Consider the following 18,940-nt stretch of genomic DNA (forward strand, 5'->3'; position numbering starts at 1 on the left):
CGCCCCGCCCCGCCCCTCCGCAGCAGCCGCGCCGCTTCCGGCGGCTGGTGGGCGGCACCTCCCCGCCAGCCGGAGCCCCCCCCGCGTGCTGGGCCAACGGCCGCGGGCAGCCGTTGGAGGGGCGGCGGGCGGGAGTCCTGTCAGGGGCTGCGCTCTGGGGTGGCCGGCGTTGTGCTGAGGCTCAGAGAAACGCCTGTTAAAGAACAAGAGGCGAAAAGTAGAGGGGTCGGGTGCTCACAGGAACGCGTGTTCCGAAGGGTGGGTGGTAGACTACAATATGTAGTTTTAAGTAGTTACAGCAACTGCGCTTTGAGAAGGCAGCAGCTGGCTTAGGCTGGACATAGCATACAGAGATACATTTATTTTCATTTTTTTGCAGTGCAGCTTAATCCAGTCAGAGTGTCTGGTTCTATGTCTGCTGTACAAACTCAAAAGCTATTTAAATCCAAACAGCAGCAAGTTTAAAGTAAAACACAATGTCTTCCCTGCCACGTACCTACACTTCCATGCCGTATTTTTCTGTTCTGTGAAAATGAGTATCATGATTTTTTGTGCTGCTGCAGTTACCAAAATCCCTCAGGCTACCATTAAAAAGCCTCATGAAGTTTTTAACTGGACCACTGTCATGAGTTTTCCTCACTATCTCACTTGTGTTGAGGTACTTACAGGATTTAAAAGATGGGTCATATTGTACGCCCCGCGTTCAGATCGATAGCCTGCACTGCAGACCCGAATGAGACCCTATGTGGTCAAGCAAAACTTGATGCAGGGAAGACTTGGCATGCTACCACATCCTTATTTATCACAGATTGGCCAGCTAGCTAAAGCAACTCAGTCCCTGTCTCTCCCCTCACTACAACCTGGTGTTTCTATAATTCCAGATCTAAAATATTTCTTTGGATTTGTGCTTCACTTTTAAACAGAAAGGAAGCAATGGGTGAGGGGTGGACAGCATGGTTCTTCCCAAAAGAGCATCTGTACTGCTCCTTGGCCTGAAGAAGCAATTTTCCTTCACAAAGCTCCATCCCTCGTTGCAATAAACCATGATCTAGTTTCACCGATGCTTTCACCCTACTGTCTTTACTGCCTTGGGAAGAGGAGTGACAGCGATAGAAATAGCTCTTTGATAGCAGTGTGGACAGTTCTTGCTGCTAAAATCTTTATGGTTATAATTTGCTTCACATTAAACTTCAAAGATTAAAAATACTGCCAACATTTTGTCTAGTATTTGGCTTTCTAGTTCTCATTGTTGCCTTCATTATTATTAAAGGTTTGAGGTAATTGCAGTCGTGATTTCGTGATTCTGCTAAACCCAGAAAGGTTCTGACTGAAAGATGAGATTCCCTCATGACATCGTGAGCCATTAAAGGAAAACCAAGAGGTGTAAGTGTCACAATGAAATCCTGAGTTGAAGCACTTTCTAATAGTTAATTGGGTTGTGGGCTAAGTCTGTGTTAGAGGAAAGTTCATCTCCTACTTTTTATACTGAAATTAGTCTACATGTAAGAATTAGTTCTAAAGGCAACCAAAGAGGTAAGAATGGCAAAGGTATTTCGGTAGCCAGATCTAAAATGAAATATTAATTCTTTACTATATTCGTCCTGTTAAACTTGATGGTCCTGAGTGATTAAACTCTTACCATGACTTCTGACATTTATTTTCTATTAATCTACACATTTCTGTTGGGTCTTGTATTGCACACATACAACGTTGTGAAAGGAAAGGCTAACTGTAATTTTAAACTTTTTGAGGTATGATCTGATTATTTTATATGGCACTCTGCTTCTCTGAGAATCAGTCTCATGCCCTGGCATTATTTACATAATACAGTCAGTTATAAAACAACATGTGTCAGCAAGTTTTGAAAAACACTAGAGAAGGAGTTGCATGGATGAGTGAACCATTGTAAGGAGAGTGAACAGTGCTGTAGAATCTTAACAGCAAATTAAAATCTGATTAAAGTTCAAATAGTGTTTCTTAAAAGGGGAGAGAGCTGTTGTTTGGAACTTTTGATGTGTATAGTTTTTTCCTAATGCTATTAACTGTATGTGCACTTTGAAAAGGTGTTTATCAAAGCATAAATGCTCAGTGGTAAACACAGAAGAGGCCACAGTGGTTAAGCATTCTTTTGCTCAAACAAAACAAAACAAAACAAAACACCAAAAACACAACACCCTGAAGCATCTCAAGTGTTAGAACATATTGCCGGTCCATCTTTATTAGTACACCACCCTGTGTTAAGCAGCTGATTTTTTTTCTCTCCTTTTTTTTTCTTTTTCTTTTTTTTGCATTATCATGTATGACAGGCTTCTCTGTGTATCATTATATTAGTAACCTAAGGCAAAACAAACACCATTAACTCAAAAATAACCACCAGTACTGTAACTTTTATTTGCTAATAAATATCTTAATAAACAGGCTTACCCCATCTGTAAGACCTGATAATGCCTCTTAGGAAATCATAGAAAAATAAAATACAATAATAATCAGTAACTTGTACTTTGTACAAAAATCTTATTATGTTGCTCAGCAGGTAGCTTTGCCAAACCCCATATTCTTTCTGCAAAGAGATGGCGTATGTAATGCAATTCACCTTAAAAACACCCTAATGTTGAGAGCTGAGCATTCTATTACACTATTAACTTGTAGGCATGCCAGCACGTGAAAATTTACATGGAACATCATATTATCATAGGAATAGAATTTTAAAAAATGATAACGCCACTTTTCAGTAAATAAATAACAACTTCACTTCTTATGGAAATTCCCCTTGGGACTGCAGATCAGTATATTAAGCTTTTTATTTCATGGCTATTCCTACAATATTGTTCTAAAGTGGTTAAAAGATGGAAAGAAAAAAAATGCACCTGGATCATATTTGGGAGTTATACTATAGGAAGAAAGTCATTCTGAGCAGTAAGGCAGTCCCAGGGGGAAAACAACTATACCAGCTATGAAATGTTCAGTCTCTCAGAATTAATAGATCTTGCTTGCTGTGTGCAGTGCCACACAAGTTCAGACCAATGAAGATATAACAGTGCCAAGGTTGCTTTTCTGTGAGACGAATGGTGAAGATTTAGTTACAGGTAGCTGTCGTCATTCAAATATATCTTGGTGAGGAGAAGCAACTGCAAAACAAGTGTTAACAATCTGGGGTCTTCAAAGAAAAGGTGATTTTCAGAGCAGTGATAAGGATATGAGATCTGGGCTGAGGCCACGGTTTGTCTGTAAAATAGTTTGCAAGTATTACGATTATACTGTTACTTTTGAAGCCATCTACCCTTGAAGTTTTGACATGGCTGTTTAAATATATAATCTAAAGTGTCTGTCATCAAATAGTTATTCATATATACACATACATTGATACATTTTATGGCTATGCTAGAACAGCAGACTATGAAGAGTAGTCATATTTGTGTACAATCTAATTTCACAGAAGAGACAGAGATTAAAACCTCTTTAATTCATATACGTTTAAAACCAACACACAGAAATAGAGGCTATCCTGAGAAAACATACTGTCCACATTATATTCCAAAAGAAAAAAAAATAAGCTAGTATTTGAGAGGTAATCAAACATTTTTCTTGTATTTATTTTTCTGCAAGTGATTTCTTTTTAATGATGAGAAAACAATTAACTCCAACTTGATCAATGAAGGGTGCTTTGCTAGAAAATAAACCACTGCCTTTCAGTAAACATGGTTTCACATGATCTTTTTAAGCCTTTTTTTCCTTGTTAAACTGCAGATGTAATCCCGAGGACTGCAGAGTATCTGCCGTCATTACTGAAGTCAACAGCAGCTGTACCACACCAAACAAGAGCAAGCCCCCTTTGTTAGCCTCTGGGTTTTCAATCGTGGCAGCACCACATGTGACAAAACTGATACCATAAGGGAATTTTGACCATGGACCCAAGGCTCTAGGTAAGAGCAACATATACTGAAGTTCTGACTGAATCCAGTTCCTTCACCAGAGTTAACCAAGAAACAATTTTTCCCACCCTTATCTGAAATAGCCCTCTACCTTGTGAAGAAAAGTTGGAAGAAATTGCTGCAGAAGAAATGGTATTAAAAATCATATACTGCCAATTCAAACCTAACCATTTCTTGGGGAGAGGCCAATAGAGAATCATGGCCAAAAGTTTTAAAATGTTTATATGTCATGTGTTAGGAATTTTAGAGTAGGAGGTTTTTCTTGAAATATGGAATTAATGAAAGAGTCCAGGAAACAGAACCACTAGGAGGACATTATTTATTTTATTTGCTACTGTGCCTTTCATTAACTGGCAAATCTCAAACCTTACACTGCAATGCACTAGGAGTATCAAACAGAGCTTATTCAAAGAGGATAATAATCAGCTAGAACTGCTGAAGGGGAGGTCATATTGTATAATGTTGTGTGTTTAGGAAGAAAAGAGAGACAAATCCTACAAATAAAGGTTGTATTCTCTGTAAGTTCTGCTTGATAGGGAGGGTAGCTTTATCCTGAATTTAAATCCAGGATTTGGGGAGATTTTCTGAAGAAAAAAAAACAACACACAAAACATTTATATTATGTACTGCAGTATTTCTATTAGATGTGTAGTTTGTTTTAAATACTTATTCCAAACTCAGTGGTGGTAACCCATTCCAGATAAAACAACAGTGTAGCAACCACTTTTTGTACCTTGCATGTGCCACTTTGAAGGTAACCATCATCTGTTTCACCACATCGCTGAGGCAGCAGCATTGTCTTTTATGATCAGTGCACCCTCTTTCCCCCAGTTAGAGTAGGCCATCCATTCCATGCAAATCTTTAGAAACCTGTGATGTAAAACCTACTTCAGTCTGTTGATGTCTTCTTATATGGATTTAACTGAGTTTGGATTATGCCCCGAATGGCCAAACTACATCTCAACTCAAAACTCCCAACAAAGAAATTAAAACTAGCAAAAGGTTTTAGCAATACATTTGAACGACAAGACAACATGTGTCCTAATAAATGTTGGTTCTCTAACAACAAATCAACTGTGACAGTAGTGGGATGCAGGAAGGGAGTATTTATTAGGAGAGCTGAATCCTACGTACTGTAAGTATAAGGTAGGGCTTCATCCTACTGCCACTGAAGTCAGTAACAAACTGATGAATTTTGGTCACAGCAAAACAGTGCCTATTGACACCGAAATATTTAACTCTTCACACAGTTACATCATTGTCCCTGGAATTACTCAATCAGGAGGTTTATTAAAATCCTTCATCAGAATGTGAAACACCTGGTGTTTTAGAGTAGAACCTTCCCAAGACAAAAATGTAATCGTGTAGTTGGCATTTAGTAACTAAAATAATCTATAGATTTGAAACATTGGCTGTATTTTTTGTCTTTTTTCAGCTCATCCTATTGTACATAAAGAAATGGTAAGTTATACAAATCAAAGCATTCAGCTTGCTAAAAATACTTGTTTAGCTTTTCCTTTTTGCCTCTCAGTCATTGTCAAGTAGAGTTCAGTCTGCACAAGAGAAAACTGAAAATTTGTGTAAGGAAATAGATATCAGTCCTCTGAAGAAAAATTAGTTCTTCAGTTGTGTGTGTAGAAAAGAAAATTGTTGTTTACTGGAAGTTCTAATTTAAATTATGACAATTGTACCTTTTTTATTTATTTTTTTTCATAAGCTGGACCCTGGAAAACCTGCAAATAGATTTTTTCCAATCACTGCTGTAGAGGACCCTCAGAACATTATGCTGGGATGGTACTATGAAAGTGCTCCCTATAGAGATTCAATGAGCACTTTTTCATAATTCACAACCAGAAGTAAATATTCCAATGCAGATTTCCCCCCAAATTCGATTAGCCAGGTCCTAGATTCGAGGTTACTTTCTAAACAACTGAGGCCCCAGGCATCACACAGTTCGTAATACAGACAGCTAGATTTCTTTGTGATTTGTGAGTTATCAGTCCCAGGGTTTTGGCTTATCTACTGCTCAATATATATGCTGCTTAGCAGTTTTTCATTGAATTGTCAATAATGAGAAGTATCAGTATAAAATATTTTATTAACAAATTTGTAGTCAACTTGCTGATATGCATGTTAGAGATGAATATTCCCCAAAACCTGTACGAAGCAGTAGGTCCTCTGATAATATCAGTGAATATGCTGGACTCCCGAGGAAACCATATGTGTTACTGAAGTTAAAGGACAAAATAACATTATTTCTTACTGCCTTACAAATATTTTATAGGGGTTTGGATTTGCAAGCACTTTGTGCCTAACTCTTCATGTAAATAGTCCAATTCCTAATCAGCCTTCCTATATGAATTAAGCTGCACAAGCACTGAAATGTTTACAGATTCAGGAGTTTCTGAACATGGCACAGTAAATACATTATTTCTGGGACACACATATAGTTACTAACTAGTCAAGTACTAAGACGCTTAGACATAGGTAAAAAATTCAGACATGGACAAAGCAGAACAACTGAAATGATTTTGAAATGATTTTGAGACTGAACTCATTAATATATTTTCCCTATCTTCAATGTCATGAATTTGCATTTTTTATTTCAGTTTAATTGCAAAGATATGAAAAATCAGATAATATGCTAAAACTTTCTGGAAGAGAGGTGTACGCGGGAAATTACTGCAGCAAAGAAAGGTAAGAGATACTGATATAGAATATTCAAAGAAACATACAAATAGATTTCACTATGTGAATGTGAACTGGTGTTATTTCACATATAAAAGGCGGAAATATTTTTTTAATCTACTTTTAGCCTCATGTTCTTTCATTAAGAATTTTCTGTTCCTTTCTAAAGTTCAACACATCTTTTTATAGTATATATTGGCATATTATTACTCATATTCTTTTTTGAGATTTCTTTCATTTTAACCTCAGAAGAGTCTTAAAATGGCTACTTAAAAGAAAATCACTTATATACTGTTTAAACTCTTTGGTGACTTCAGCAGAGGGACTCAACTTTCTTATAGCATGGACAACATCTTACTAAAGATGCCAGCTGATGGACACCTCTTTTCCCTTTTATGATCACAGATAATTTCTACAGTAATCAGTTGCATGGAAAAGAATCATTAGAAAAAGATCCAGTGTGGTGGTGATAGAAAGGTCAGCATCAGGTTACCAGATAGTTTTCTGTAAACTAGTTTGCATTTTTTTTTTCTTCTTCTTATGGAGGAAAAGAGAGGCTGTCCAGAAAACAAGCCAAGGAAGTTTGGGAGGTACTACATGTATAGAGTGCACGCTGCTTAAAATTTTAAAAGCCAATGGAGCAGGTCAACACCATTACCATTATTGGGAGCTATGTAATTAAGTTCTGTATGCTTGAAAAATCTCAGACATTATGATACACATATTTACAATTATTTATGTACATATCCACACATTTTTTATATCCATTATGTGCTCAACATATCCTAGTCCATAATCTGAGAATCTATATACAACCATAGCACTCATGGATGAGCAGTGTGTGCTACTAAATATGGTATATGATGGCAGAAGATATTTGTGAACTCTAAATGTATGGAACTGTCTTGTGCAAGTTTTTTTGTTTTGTTTTGTTTTGTTTTTGTTAGACTTCCTTGGCACAATATGGACAGTTCTTTTTTCACTATGTTCTAGTCTTTATAGATTTTTTTTTCCTTTTCAGTGCTGATTCATTCATCTCTCCAGGTGATTTCAAGGCCCCTGTCACACTCAGTCTTAGCTCAGCCTGGCAGATCTTTCTCTTACTCTCAAAATATTACAATAGTACTGTTAATAAAGGAAGAAAAATAGATTATCTTTGCCATTTATTCAGGAAAGATCAATTACAGTTGGTGAGCAAGGGTATTCCTGAAGAAAACAGTTTAACAGAATACAGTGCTCTTCAACCATGTGCAAATGCTACGATAAATGAAGTATCGCTATTTTAATACTTTTCCTAGAAGATGCAATAGAGCCTTTTTAAGGTTATTCTGGCCTTTGCTACTCTAAGAGATGTGTTGGACTGGATTAGAAGTGAGCCCTCCTTCCCACTCCATGCAGGACATATGCCAAGACAGACTGAGCCCATGAAGGAGTAGTTACAGGTATCCTGCATTCATAAAGAGAAATTCTCGGCTGCCTGGATGTGCCCTGGAGAATCACTCCATCAGCTGAGTTACAATAGCTAAATACAGGCTTCAATTTGCAGTGGGGCCAGCTGAAATTCAGTAACTGGCCTTCACTACAAGTTAAAGTACATTCTATGCTGCTTTGCCTTGGTGTTTGACATAGTCCCGTGGGGTTGTTCTAACATCAAAATTGCTGTGGTAAACACACTCTTACTAGGCACCTCCACAGTCCCAGGTGTTCCACATAGTAAATGTACTACATCTGAATAAAGGGCATCTGTATGTTACTTATGGCACACATTTGGGCCATGCATGAATCTGCATTGAAAATGAATTTAATGGAGCCCAGGATTAGGTTCATCATATCTATAAAAATGGAAAATGGAAAGTCAGTCTTAAATTACAAAAAATCAAAGTACTACCGTCTATGAGTTCCGTATCAGAATAAACTAGCTAATCCTTAATACGACTTCAGACGCAGAACGCTTTGTCAAGAGCAATTAAGTTATTTGAATTCATTGTTTAGTGTACTGTTTGCAGTTACAGGATTGCCTGATCCTGATGTATTAAACCACAGCATGCACCTAAGCTTTTATTAGACAAGTACTGAATTTATATTCATGGGAAACAAAAAAGGTTACTTAGGTTTAAGAAAAATTTAAATTATATAGCTCAATTCTCCTCCATGGAGTCGCATTGCTTCTCAATAATTCCAAAGAGTATGCAAACAGCTCATGGGCAAAGTCTACTAAATCTGCTGTTGTTTAATTTTAACACCAGCATTACAGATGAGGTCCTCTCTTTTTCAAAGGTTCAGCACAAATACTAAATACAGTCAATGCATGAGATTCATCTGACTAAACAGATGCCTGTATATGAGCTAGTCATTCTGGTCTTGCGTGCTTCTCTGACACAATTCATCTCACCCAAAAGTAAATAACTACGTTTGCCAGATGACATTTGTCAGTATATGAATACTGCAAGGCCCAGCTCTCTTCATTGATTAAAACAGAGCTTCAGATGACTAGCTCACATGCAGACCTCTAAAATTAGGTGATGAGAATTCCCCTCAATAGGTCCCAGGGCTCTGACTGACACATGAAGATGGCTTGAGTAAGGATGACTGACATGGCTTCCATGTTAGATGACTGCCCCCCTTGGCTGCGTGAACATCCAAGTTTCTTGTCAGTCAAATTTGGAAGCACTGTGGTTGGCACGTGATGGATAGCTGGGGCAGTGCCCTTGTTGACCAAGAGACCCTAATCCCATTCTCCTGTTCAGCAGTCAAGGCCCTCACTTAAGCTATCTTCTGTAGTCTTAAGTGGTACACAGGTAGAGGTAACAGTACAAATAGATGGAGTTTGTTCTCGATAAATATCAGATCTGTGAGAAAAACCTATACATGGATATTATTTTATTATTATAAATAACTAACTTAGAACTATTTCCTTAAGTCCACATTTTAATTTTTTTTTTCTTGCATATCATGCACATTTTATTTTGTGAAATTTCAACAAGTACTTTTAGTCATGAAGCACTGTGCAATGTTGGCCAGATTTTCAAAACCAGTGTACTAGATTTGCTTGAATTTGTTAAGTTTAAACTGTAACTGCACACTGCAATATGCAGGATAACTAGAGTAATATTCACCTGAAGAAAGTATCCCCTTAAAAAAAAAAACAAACAAAAAAAACACTTTAAGTTCACATATACACTTGTGGCTTGCACAGAATTGGGCTCGCATTTGAGAAGCATCACCTGTTTTTTCTCTTGAATATTTTTTTGTTTGTTTTTAAATGAACAAAAAGACACTTAAACAGACATAATAGTAGCACTTCTCTTTGTGCTGAATAACATGGAAGAGTAGGCTTGGAAGCATAACAAGAGCAAATAAAATGTTTCCAAAACGGAGCAAATGTAAATCTGATCAAAGTAACTACTATAAAAGTGTCATATTGCACCTCCACAACAACAGAAACGAAAGCCATATGAACCCACAAAATCCTGGATGTACAATGTTTTTAATAAATGTCCTCACCAAAAGAATCCCTTCTTCTTTCCTTTCTGGTTACCCAAACTCTTGTTTATATAAAAAATATATCTGATTAATAAATGTTTTTATATTGTTATTATATTTTTTCTATTGAAAATATATTTTCAGTAGTGTGATAAGTTTGGAAATTAATTTCCATGAAATATATCCAGGTTGTGTGCATGTAACATACTGCTTTGCATGCACACTACCAGGAATGAATAAATGTGCAAAGGAGAATTTAAAAGTGCACGCATATGGTCTGCATTAGTTATGAGTAATTTTGAAACCCCACTGACAAATAACAGATTCATACCTCCTCAGTAATATGTTTAAATATGAGAGAGGCTCCTTCCACAGATGTCATGTTGTTGGCCATGAAAGCAATGACAGGCAAAATGGAAAACAATAAGAAAGGAAAAGCGAGTTTTAGATTACCCTGTGATGTTACTGCTTTTTAAAAGGTTTCAGGTAAGTATGATTTTCTTTCTGTAAGGGAACCCTTAACAACAACAACACAAAAATTCAAATGTAGAATTGGGGCAGAAATTTTCAAGTGACAGTCACAAACAAGAATAATTTTTTTTTCTCCTCTAAAGGCCTGTGATCCTGCAAAACACACATGCTGGTACAGTCCTACTGAGGTCAGTGGGACTACTCATGCTGATAAAATTACCTCTGTGGCCAGTATAAGACTGGTAGCGCCCTTCTCTAAAACATGTTTACCAAGTTGGCATTGTAGAACACTGGTGAATCCTTATCTTTAGAAAACTTGTTCCTCAGTTAAATCTATTTTTTATTTTTATTTTTTAATGGAAGAAAGGAAAATTTATTCAGTTCACTATTGTTATCCCATGTAAATTAAGGAAGTTATTCCAAAACAAAGTAACAACAGTGAATCAGGCCTTGCATGTCCTACTCTGTGAACCAGTTGGAAGCATAATCTTTTCTGAGTTGCTTTCTGCTCTTCCTTCTTGCCACTGGTATATATCAGCAGCCTTTTTCAAGAGTCAGGAAATACAATTTGATTTACAATCTGTAAATTAAGCAGTAAATATTATTATGATTACATAAAGAAGTTAGTTCATTTTGATGTACATATATATTATTACTAATTACTCAAATGCACAATTTAACTGAATATTTGTAATGCTTAAGTATATTGAAATGCCACATAACTTAAGAATGTTCTCCAAACCATGTATAAATTAACAAAAGCATCTGTACCCCATTTACATGTGACATGCATGTAGATCTGTGTGCGACTTCTCCAGCTTGCAGACATGTACTCATGTCCCAGGCTCTTAGTAGCGCATATCCCATGCAAAAGTTTGGAAATGTAGCCCAGCACGAGTGTGTTAATTGTCTGATCAAAAAATGAAATCTGTAAGTCTTAGAGAGGTACAAATATTATGTTAGGCCTTTGCAGCCATTTTCTTGCATGTAAATATGGCTATTCAAGAGTTCTAAAGGTAATTATCTTCGATGTCATTTAGATATTTGTACTAAATGAAGATCTGGCCCGTGGTAACCAGAACTGCATTTCAGCAGAGTCTGCTTTTCACTTCTAAAAGCAATTAGAAGTAGACTCAAGGCAACATATTATTACACTGCTGTCCTATGTCTCCTTTTCTGCCTACATACAATATAATCGAATACCACAGTGTAACTTCCAGCATTAGTCTGTGGCTGTACCACTGCCCTCTATTGGATGATGCTACAGCTGATCTGCTCCTGTGGGATAAGACATATCACCCCACTGATGGCTGACCCTCTAAGGTCTACTGCCATGTTGAGTTCAAGTTGTGGAGGCCTGCATTTTTGGAACAGAAAACTTTCTGAAGTCTATGTGGCCACAACATAGCTGAAAACCATGCTTTACATGTGGTTATGGAAATATTACAATCAGTTTTCTGGTGACAATTTGCCACAGAGTAGAAGCAAATGCTGAGTGTTAAAAAAGGTCTAGGGTGGTGAAGAATACAAAAGATGAATAAATTTTCCAACCTAATCTAAAATTTAAAGCATAAAAAGTGTCGAGTGCTAAAGTAATTCAGAATCAAGGACCTGAAGATTTCAGGCAGATTTCTTTCACTATTCTCCCAATTATCTACATAATGAAAACTCACTATATAAAATCATCAGTCATTTCTGCAAACAATACTAGCATTTTGAGGCACCGGCTTACCAGCATTTAAACTATTATAAAGTAATATAACGATAAGACCCATACATTTGGATTTAATTAAGAGATAAAATAAGAGATAAATAAATATTTATGTGAAACTTCTTGATTGCACATTTGGTATTGGAAGTTACATGGTCACAGAACATGAAAGAAGTCAAATACGTTTTGATCTACCAGCAAACTCTAAATACATCGATAAAGAAGCCACACCAGGCCAAATAGATTACTACTTTCAAGTGAGTTCATGAAAGTTTCCCAAATACTGTTATACAAAGTTACACATCCATGCTGAGTTATTCATCAATGTGTAGCAAGAGTCTTGCAGTAGGCCAGGATTTTATTGGCAGATAACTGACGGAGGAACTATGCAGTGTGATTAAAAATTCCAGTTTGGAAGCATTAACATAGAAGTACTTTTAGAGTCTAACCAGGAGACTGCAGTTCTTGAAGTTGGGAAGAGCAGAAGGGAAGAATGAGAATATTTTCCATTTTAGAAATGCTGAGGCACAAAACACAGTTGATTCCAGTACTTTCATACATGAAATCCTTTCTCCTGTATGTGCATCATGTGTAACCGCAAAGTCTGTAAACTGCTGACTATTCGTCTCTGGTGTCCAATGAGTACAACTCCAATTCTTCTAATGTCACTGCAAGATAAAAAAATTCATCTTGGATGCAAGTATATAAAAACTCTTGTCCCCAAAGAATATAAACATATGACAAGTTGCTCTGCTTAAGGACAGTTTACTTTCCTGAGTGGGACAAACAAGAATGCTGCAGATGTTCAAGTTTTCTGTATTTGTCAATTTCAAATTAAAAGGAAAAAAAAAGTGCCATTTAAGAATTTCCCTTCCAGTTTTCCTTCATCTCGTCCAGCCCTCCATCCCAGAGCAGGTGCCACACCTGCAGAGCCTGACTCTGTCAGGAATGAAGTCAACAGCCCTTAGCATCCAGCACAAGCCACCCGTTTGGCTGTCATCTAAACACCATTTTCAATACACTGAGAAAGATTACAGAGGTGGTGAGGGCAGGAAGCTTCAGTTATGCCCTGTCAATTGTACTAACCCCACAATGGGACATGGCATTGACATTGCATGTTTAGATATCCTCAAAAATTGTTTTACAATTATAGCTAGTAAAGCATCTCATGGGTTGAGGCACGACCCTTATGAGTTTCACATTTTCAGTTCAAGATACCTGTCTCTATCCTGCAGATGAAGAGCCAGTAGATAGCAGCAACTGTTATGTACTTAGGCTTAACATCCACATGGAGGATAACATACAACACTTAAGATCAGCAGGGACTATGCAAAAAATATTGAGCATCGTAAAAGCCTAAAAGCAGCAGCAAGGAGAATAAACCTTTGCAGGTGGGGTGGTGGTTAGAAATGCAGGAACAACGCATAGCACTTATCAAGAAAGACTTAACAAAACTCAGAAAGAAGGTAGCAGGCTAAGGGTCAGAAAGGTTATCTGAAGAAAGAAGGAATCTTTTGTAAATCTGAAGTGTTATCTGAAAGAGAAGAGTAGAAAGGATGATAACCTTAAGCAGACTATCAGTAAAAACACTGCAAGGCAGACAAAACAGAGCTTGAGGAACAACCAGCCAAAGGCACTTCAAAAATAAAGCTTGCAATAAAACTTTCTGTAAACTCATGGGGTAAAAGAAGCCAGTCAGCATGCCCACAGAGTCTAATTTTAATTGGGATATAAAAGAGCACTGAAAGACTGGCCACTAAACAATTATTTGTGTTGACATTCACTGTGGAAGAGAGTGACTCACAGAGCCAGTTATGGGGGACTTGTCAGAAGATCTGTCAGAAGTGGAAGTGACTGCCAGAAACATTATGGGACAAACTGAAAAAAACAAGCAGCATCTTCAGAACAAGACTGTACTTAGTCAAGAGTTTTACAGGATCTCAAGGATAAAATAGTGGAAATACTGATAGGGATGTGAGGGAGAGAGATATCAGCTCATTCCATTTGCTTAAACATTTATTAGTGCCTGAGGCATCGAGAGTGGTGTCAGACAAAATAAAAAGCTTCCAGAGGAGGTCTGAGGAACTACAGACCTGTGAACCTGTAATCATTAAAGGGTAGAGTAGAAACCACAATAAGGAATAAAATTAGTAGATGCCTGGGCAAATGATCACTTGAAGAGTCGCTACAGCTTTTGCAAAGAAAAGTCCTGTTTATAAAGTTAATTGCTTCCTATGGAGGAGTCAGCATGCATATGGATGAAGGTGATCCACTTGATACACTCTACTTGGATTTCCAAAGTCATTAGAGAAGGTTCCTCATCAAAAGTTTATACAGAAAATGAGCTGTGTCATAAGAAAGTCTTCCCATGAATAAATAACTGGTTAAAAGATAGGAGGTTAAGAGCAAATTGTCAGTTTTTACAATGGAGTCATCAGTGAAAATCTGCAGGGACCTATGCTGGGATAATGATGAACATTACCGTTCAACAAATCAGTAAATGGTCTGGAAAAACAGGTGAGCAAAGAGGTTAAAAAGTCAGTTGGTGAGACTGAATTATTCAGGGCAGCAAGGGAAAGGGCCAGCTGTGAAGAGTTCTAGAAAGATCTAAGACTGACTGTGCCATAAAACAGTAGACGAAATTCTGTGTAGGTGAACGTAAAGTGATACACGTGGTAGAAAACCAGTTCTAACTTCATGTGTAAAATTCCTGAATCTAAACTGACAATTACCATTGTTAACACAGGTAAGTCCCAGCATCACATAAAAGATCAGGAATGAATGCAAAGGGAATGGAGAGCAACATAGCTCTCATAGCAATATCATTATGCTACCATACTAATCCGTAGTTTGCCCAAACCTGTGTTTTCATTTAAAAAATGTAATGAAATTGAAGTTGGCTGAAAAAAGGCAGAAAGGTATGGAACAACTTCCACGTGAGGAATCACTTGGGCTTGATGATGTTCACAGCAAAGTAAGAAAACATTTTGCTACTGATTTCAGTGGTCTAGATCAAAACTGATTACCCAGGAAACATTTAAGGATGTTTATTGCCTAAGCTTTGCTAGCACGTAGTATGGTCAGAGAATGAACCTCCTGATGTCTAATCACAACTTTATCTTTCATTGTTTTGGTAAAAGCTGCATTTGTCTTTTATTAGCTTAGGTATGAAAGGAAATGAAAGTGGTGTTCCACGCATCAGAATAATTATGTCACTGCAGCATCCAAACAAATTCAGATTAGTCACTACAGGAACAGTAGATTACATACTTACTCAATGCTCATTCTTGAAACCATATCCAAAGTTGTGAAACCTGCTGCCATGAAGTTATTTTTATACTGACCCATTTTTATGGAGTCCAGCCAATCACTAACTGAAACAAACAAAGGATATTCTGGAACTTCACCAGGTGAATCTGGCATTCTGTAGAAATAAAATGCAAAGGTCACCAAAGCAATATAAAATATGATGCTTGGTTTACTCAGGTAGACATTATTTTTAATAAAAGGCAGAAGGAATGAATGGGAACCCTGAGATGTAAAGGTCAGTTCTTAACTGAGGTTCTCTTTAACCCCTTGTCTAAAGCTTACGAATCATGTTAGTGTGCAAAGTTTCACTTAAACAATACATTTTTTTAAAAGCACTGCAACTTAGTAACAAAAAGGAGCACACCCATGCCACTGTTCTTATTGTTACCACAGTGTTTGTTTGCAGTTCTTACATGTTCAGGATGGTAATTGTTTGTAAATACAGTAGTTGAAATAGGGAGAAAACAAAATTTAATGTTAGATGCAATTTAATAATATTAACATACTGCAAGATGATTTTTACATTTTTCTGTAAAGTAATACTAATGGCTCCTTATTGCTATATCATTATGCAATGTGAACACTGTTTGTAGCAGCTACAAAACTAAACCTAAAAAAGCAAGAACATTTTATATCTTTGCTTTTACACAGAATTATACAGCATAGCAAATAAAAATGAAGGAGCTAATTTAGTTGAGTTTCTGTTTCACTTCTTTTCCCTACTGTTGTTGCAACTGAAATGGAAAGATGGAAAAAAAGCAATCAGGGGACATGCATTTCCAGTCTTTCACTGTGCACCATGCTGGTAAGGGCTCACAACTTCCACAGACTTTGTACGTTTTGTGTGGAGAAACTGTAGCAACAGAATGCAAAAAAGCATACAGCTATGTATAAAAGCTTTATAGTAGACTTTAGAAGGAAGATATAATTTATTCTATATATATAATTTTTTGTTTCCAGCAAAATCCAGCTAACATTAAGTGATGGAATATAACTTATGTATAACGTAGGAGGCAACACACCCTAGTATCTTAACGTGGAGTTTCAACCACACATCTGAATACATTAAACACATGGATTTTCATTCATATCATCAGAATTATACAGAGATAAAGTCTGGAGAACCCTGTCAGGTACAAGGCTAGATTACAGACCTACAGAGGTCCCTTACAATCTGATTTATTCTAAGATAGTACAATTCCTATAGCATAACTGCTGATCTTTTTAATTAATAGTAACACAGTAAGTATTCAGATTAACTGCATCAAACACTTCTGAATGAATGGAAAAACTTTCCCAAACAGGTGAGCACAATAAAAGATCATCTGCATGAGTCTTAAAATCTTAGAACCTTAAGTAATGTTTTTAAAAAATAAGTAAAAAATGCATCACTTTGATGCTAAATAAAGTGACCCATGTACAAGTAAAAAGTGATATGCATATATTTACATGCACACACACATATATGTAAAGCAAGAGGCCACTAAATCTTGTACATGGACATTAAATCCCACAAGCCACTCCAGTCTGTGGTAGGTGGAATGGCTGTAGCCTACTAGGTATTCCTAGAAACCACTCCCTTCACAGCAAGATACCAGCCTCAGTCTTTTCCCTATCTCTCATCCCTTCTCCAAGCACTATCACGCATCTTTTATCCCACTGAGGTTCTTAGCAAGACTCACCTGGGCACTGAGAATCCCTTATAAGCCCAGGGGATCTCCGAGAAAAGACATTTATCTCAAGGTATATTTCAGATAATGAGGTCAGTGAGGCCAGCTGTAACTTCACTCATTTCAGCTGCTACCCAGGCACAGCTTAGATTACTAAGCTTGCAAAAGTTGAAAAGTGTTCAACTATGGCCTTTCCTCTCCTGTGGCTGCATTCATTTCTGTAATATGATTACCAGAAAAAGCTTTGGACAACACCATCAAAAATTTGCTGTACAATGGTAACAGTGTAATCTCTGTTTGGTCACCTGTGCCATTCTTCTGCAGAAACTTTCTGTTACTCCAAGGCACTTCAGAAATTGCTAGAGCATTGTCAGATGGAGGCTGAAGGTAATAAATGGAGAAGGAAAAACAAACAAACAAACAAACAAAAGTACAAACAGAAAAACACTTAGGAAAAGCACCAAAGCAGTGAACAAAGATTCCCAAAGATTAAAGATAGACAGTGAAAAGAGCTCATAAAAATAAAAAAAAGAAAATTGCCCAGTGTAATTTTTGTGGCTTGAGAAAAAACGTCCTTTTGCAACAGCGTGTCAAGAATAAAACAAACCTCTAAAGGGGCTCAAAATTATTTGAAACCCCCGTAACACTGTCAATTCAGAACTTTGCCACTCTCTCCCACTCCTGCCTCATACTCTAAAACATCTAATGATGGCCACCATGGCATATTCAAGGGGAAAGTGCTGAATATGTTCTTACACAAGTACATCCTCCACTAGGGTATGAAGGGTGCTTGGATTGCGGATCAGTTTGTCTAGGAAGCTGACGATATCACTAAATTTTGGACGGTGGTTCCTCTCCTTTTGCCAGCAGTGAAGCATTAGTTGGTGAAGAGAAGCTGGGCAGCCCATGGGAGCTGGAAGCCTATAGCCTTCTTCAATAGACAGGATAACCTGAAGAAATAAAATGTATATGATTACAGGGCATTACAGTTAAATGCTGAAAAGACAGTGTAAAATTGAAAATTAGAAACCAGTGATAACACTTAATGGTACAGCCACCCTCACTTTATGCATCGCTGGAGCATCACTCGGCAAATCAGGGCTAGCAGGAGTGTGACTGATGCTCTCTGTAGGTGGGCTCAAGCAGAGCATCAATCACGAAAGTACGCCCCATGATGCGTGCGAAATATTTTTTTGGGATATGAAACAGTGGATTCTTTTTTAGACTCTGACCATCCAAGAAAGGAGGGGGAAAGAGCTAGTAAATATCGCTGTCTTTTTCTTCCACCTGCAGGTTGATGTTGTAGTGAATGGAGTCACAGGGCCACAAAACTAACCTCAAATGGTCTCTGCATACTGGGATGCTCTAATATTTGCATCCTGACAACATGTTGCACTACAAATGCACACTGGAGCATCCCACAAATTCACTTGCTGATCATATGCTTCTACTGATCTTTAGAGTACAACTAATTCAGTTCAACGTCTCGCACAGAATTACAACAAAGCACAACATTATTTTGCACAGCCTTTCTCAAAAAAACTGAACATCCAAGCTATTTATGATAAAATAAAATAAAATAAAATAAAATAAAATAAAATAAAATAAAATAAAATAAAATAAAATAAAATAAAATAATAAAATGAAATGAAATGAAATTCTGGTTTATATTGTGT

The 18,940-nt window shown here is 37.1% G+C and overlaps 1 protein-coding gene and 1 long non-coding RNA gene across 18 annotated transcripts in view; one reads left to right on the plus strand and one right to left on the minus strand.

The window, feature by feature from the left end:
- Positions 1-18: 18 nt before the first annotated feature.
- Positions 19-18,940, plus strand: part of LOC106039588 (uncharacterized) — a 34,768-nt gene continuing 15,846 nt past the window's right edge. The window contains exons 1-7 of one of the 8 annotated variants that reach the window (XR_007166047.2): positions 30-258; positions 1,271-1,383; positions 3,748-3,923; positions 5,368-5,393; positions 6,542-6,629; positions 7,026-7,097; positions 7,642-7,761. This is a non-coding gene — a long non-coding RNA (uncharacterized lncRNA). Of the gene's footprint in view, positions 259-1,270; positions 1,384-3,747; positions 3,924-5,367; positions 5,394-6,541; positions 6,630-7,025; positions 7,098-7,641; positions 7,766-18,557; positions 18,799-18,940 lie in introns of those variants that run through there. The other 7 variants (XR_007166050.2, XR_007166049.2, XR_007166048.2 and 4 more) reach the window with 7 other exon arrangements.
- EPHA6 (EPH receptor A6) overlaps positions 7,769-18,940 on the minus strand; it is a 517,785-nt gene continuing 506,613 nt past the window's right edge. For all 10 annotated transcript variants that reach the window (XM_067001793.1, XM_067001791.1, XM_067001836.1 and 7 more), the window contains 3 exons: positions 18,021-18,214; positions 15,560-15,709; positions 7,769-12,953 (listed from right to left, as the gene is read on the minus strand). In XM_067001793.1, the coding sequence (XP_066857894.1) occupies positions 12,839-12,953; positions 15,560-15,709; positions 18,021-18,214 (459 nt within the window). In that variant the 3' untranslated portion in view covers positions 7,769-12,838. The remainder of the gene's footprint in view (positions 12,954-15,559; positions 15,710-18,020; positions 18,215-18,940) is intronic.

This window comes from Anser cygnoides, chromosome 1 (genome assembly GCF_040182565.1).
Source record: "Anser cygnoides isolate HZ-2024a breed goose chromosome 1, Taihu_goose_T2T_genome, whole genome shotgun sequence".
NCBI lineage: Eukaryota > Metazoa > Chordata > Aves > Anseriformes > Anatidae > Anser > Anser cygnoides.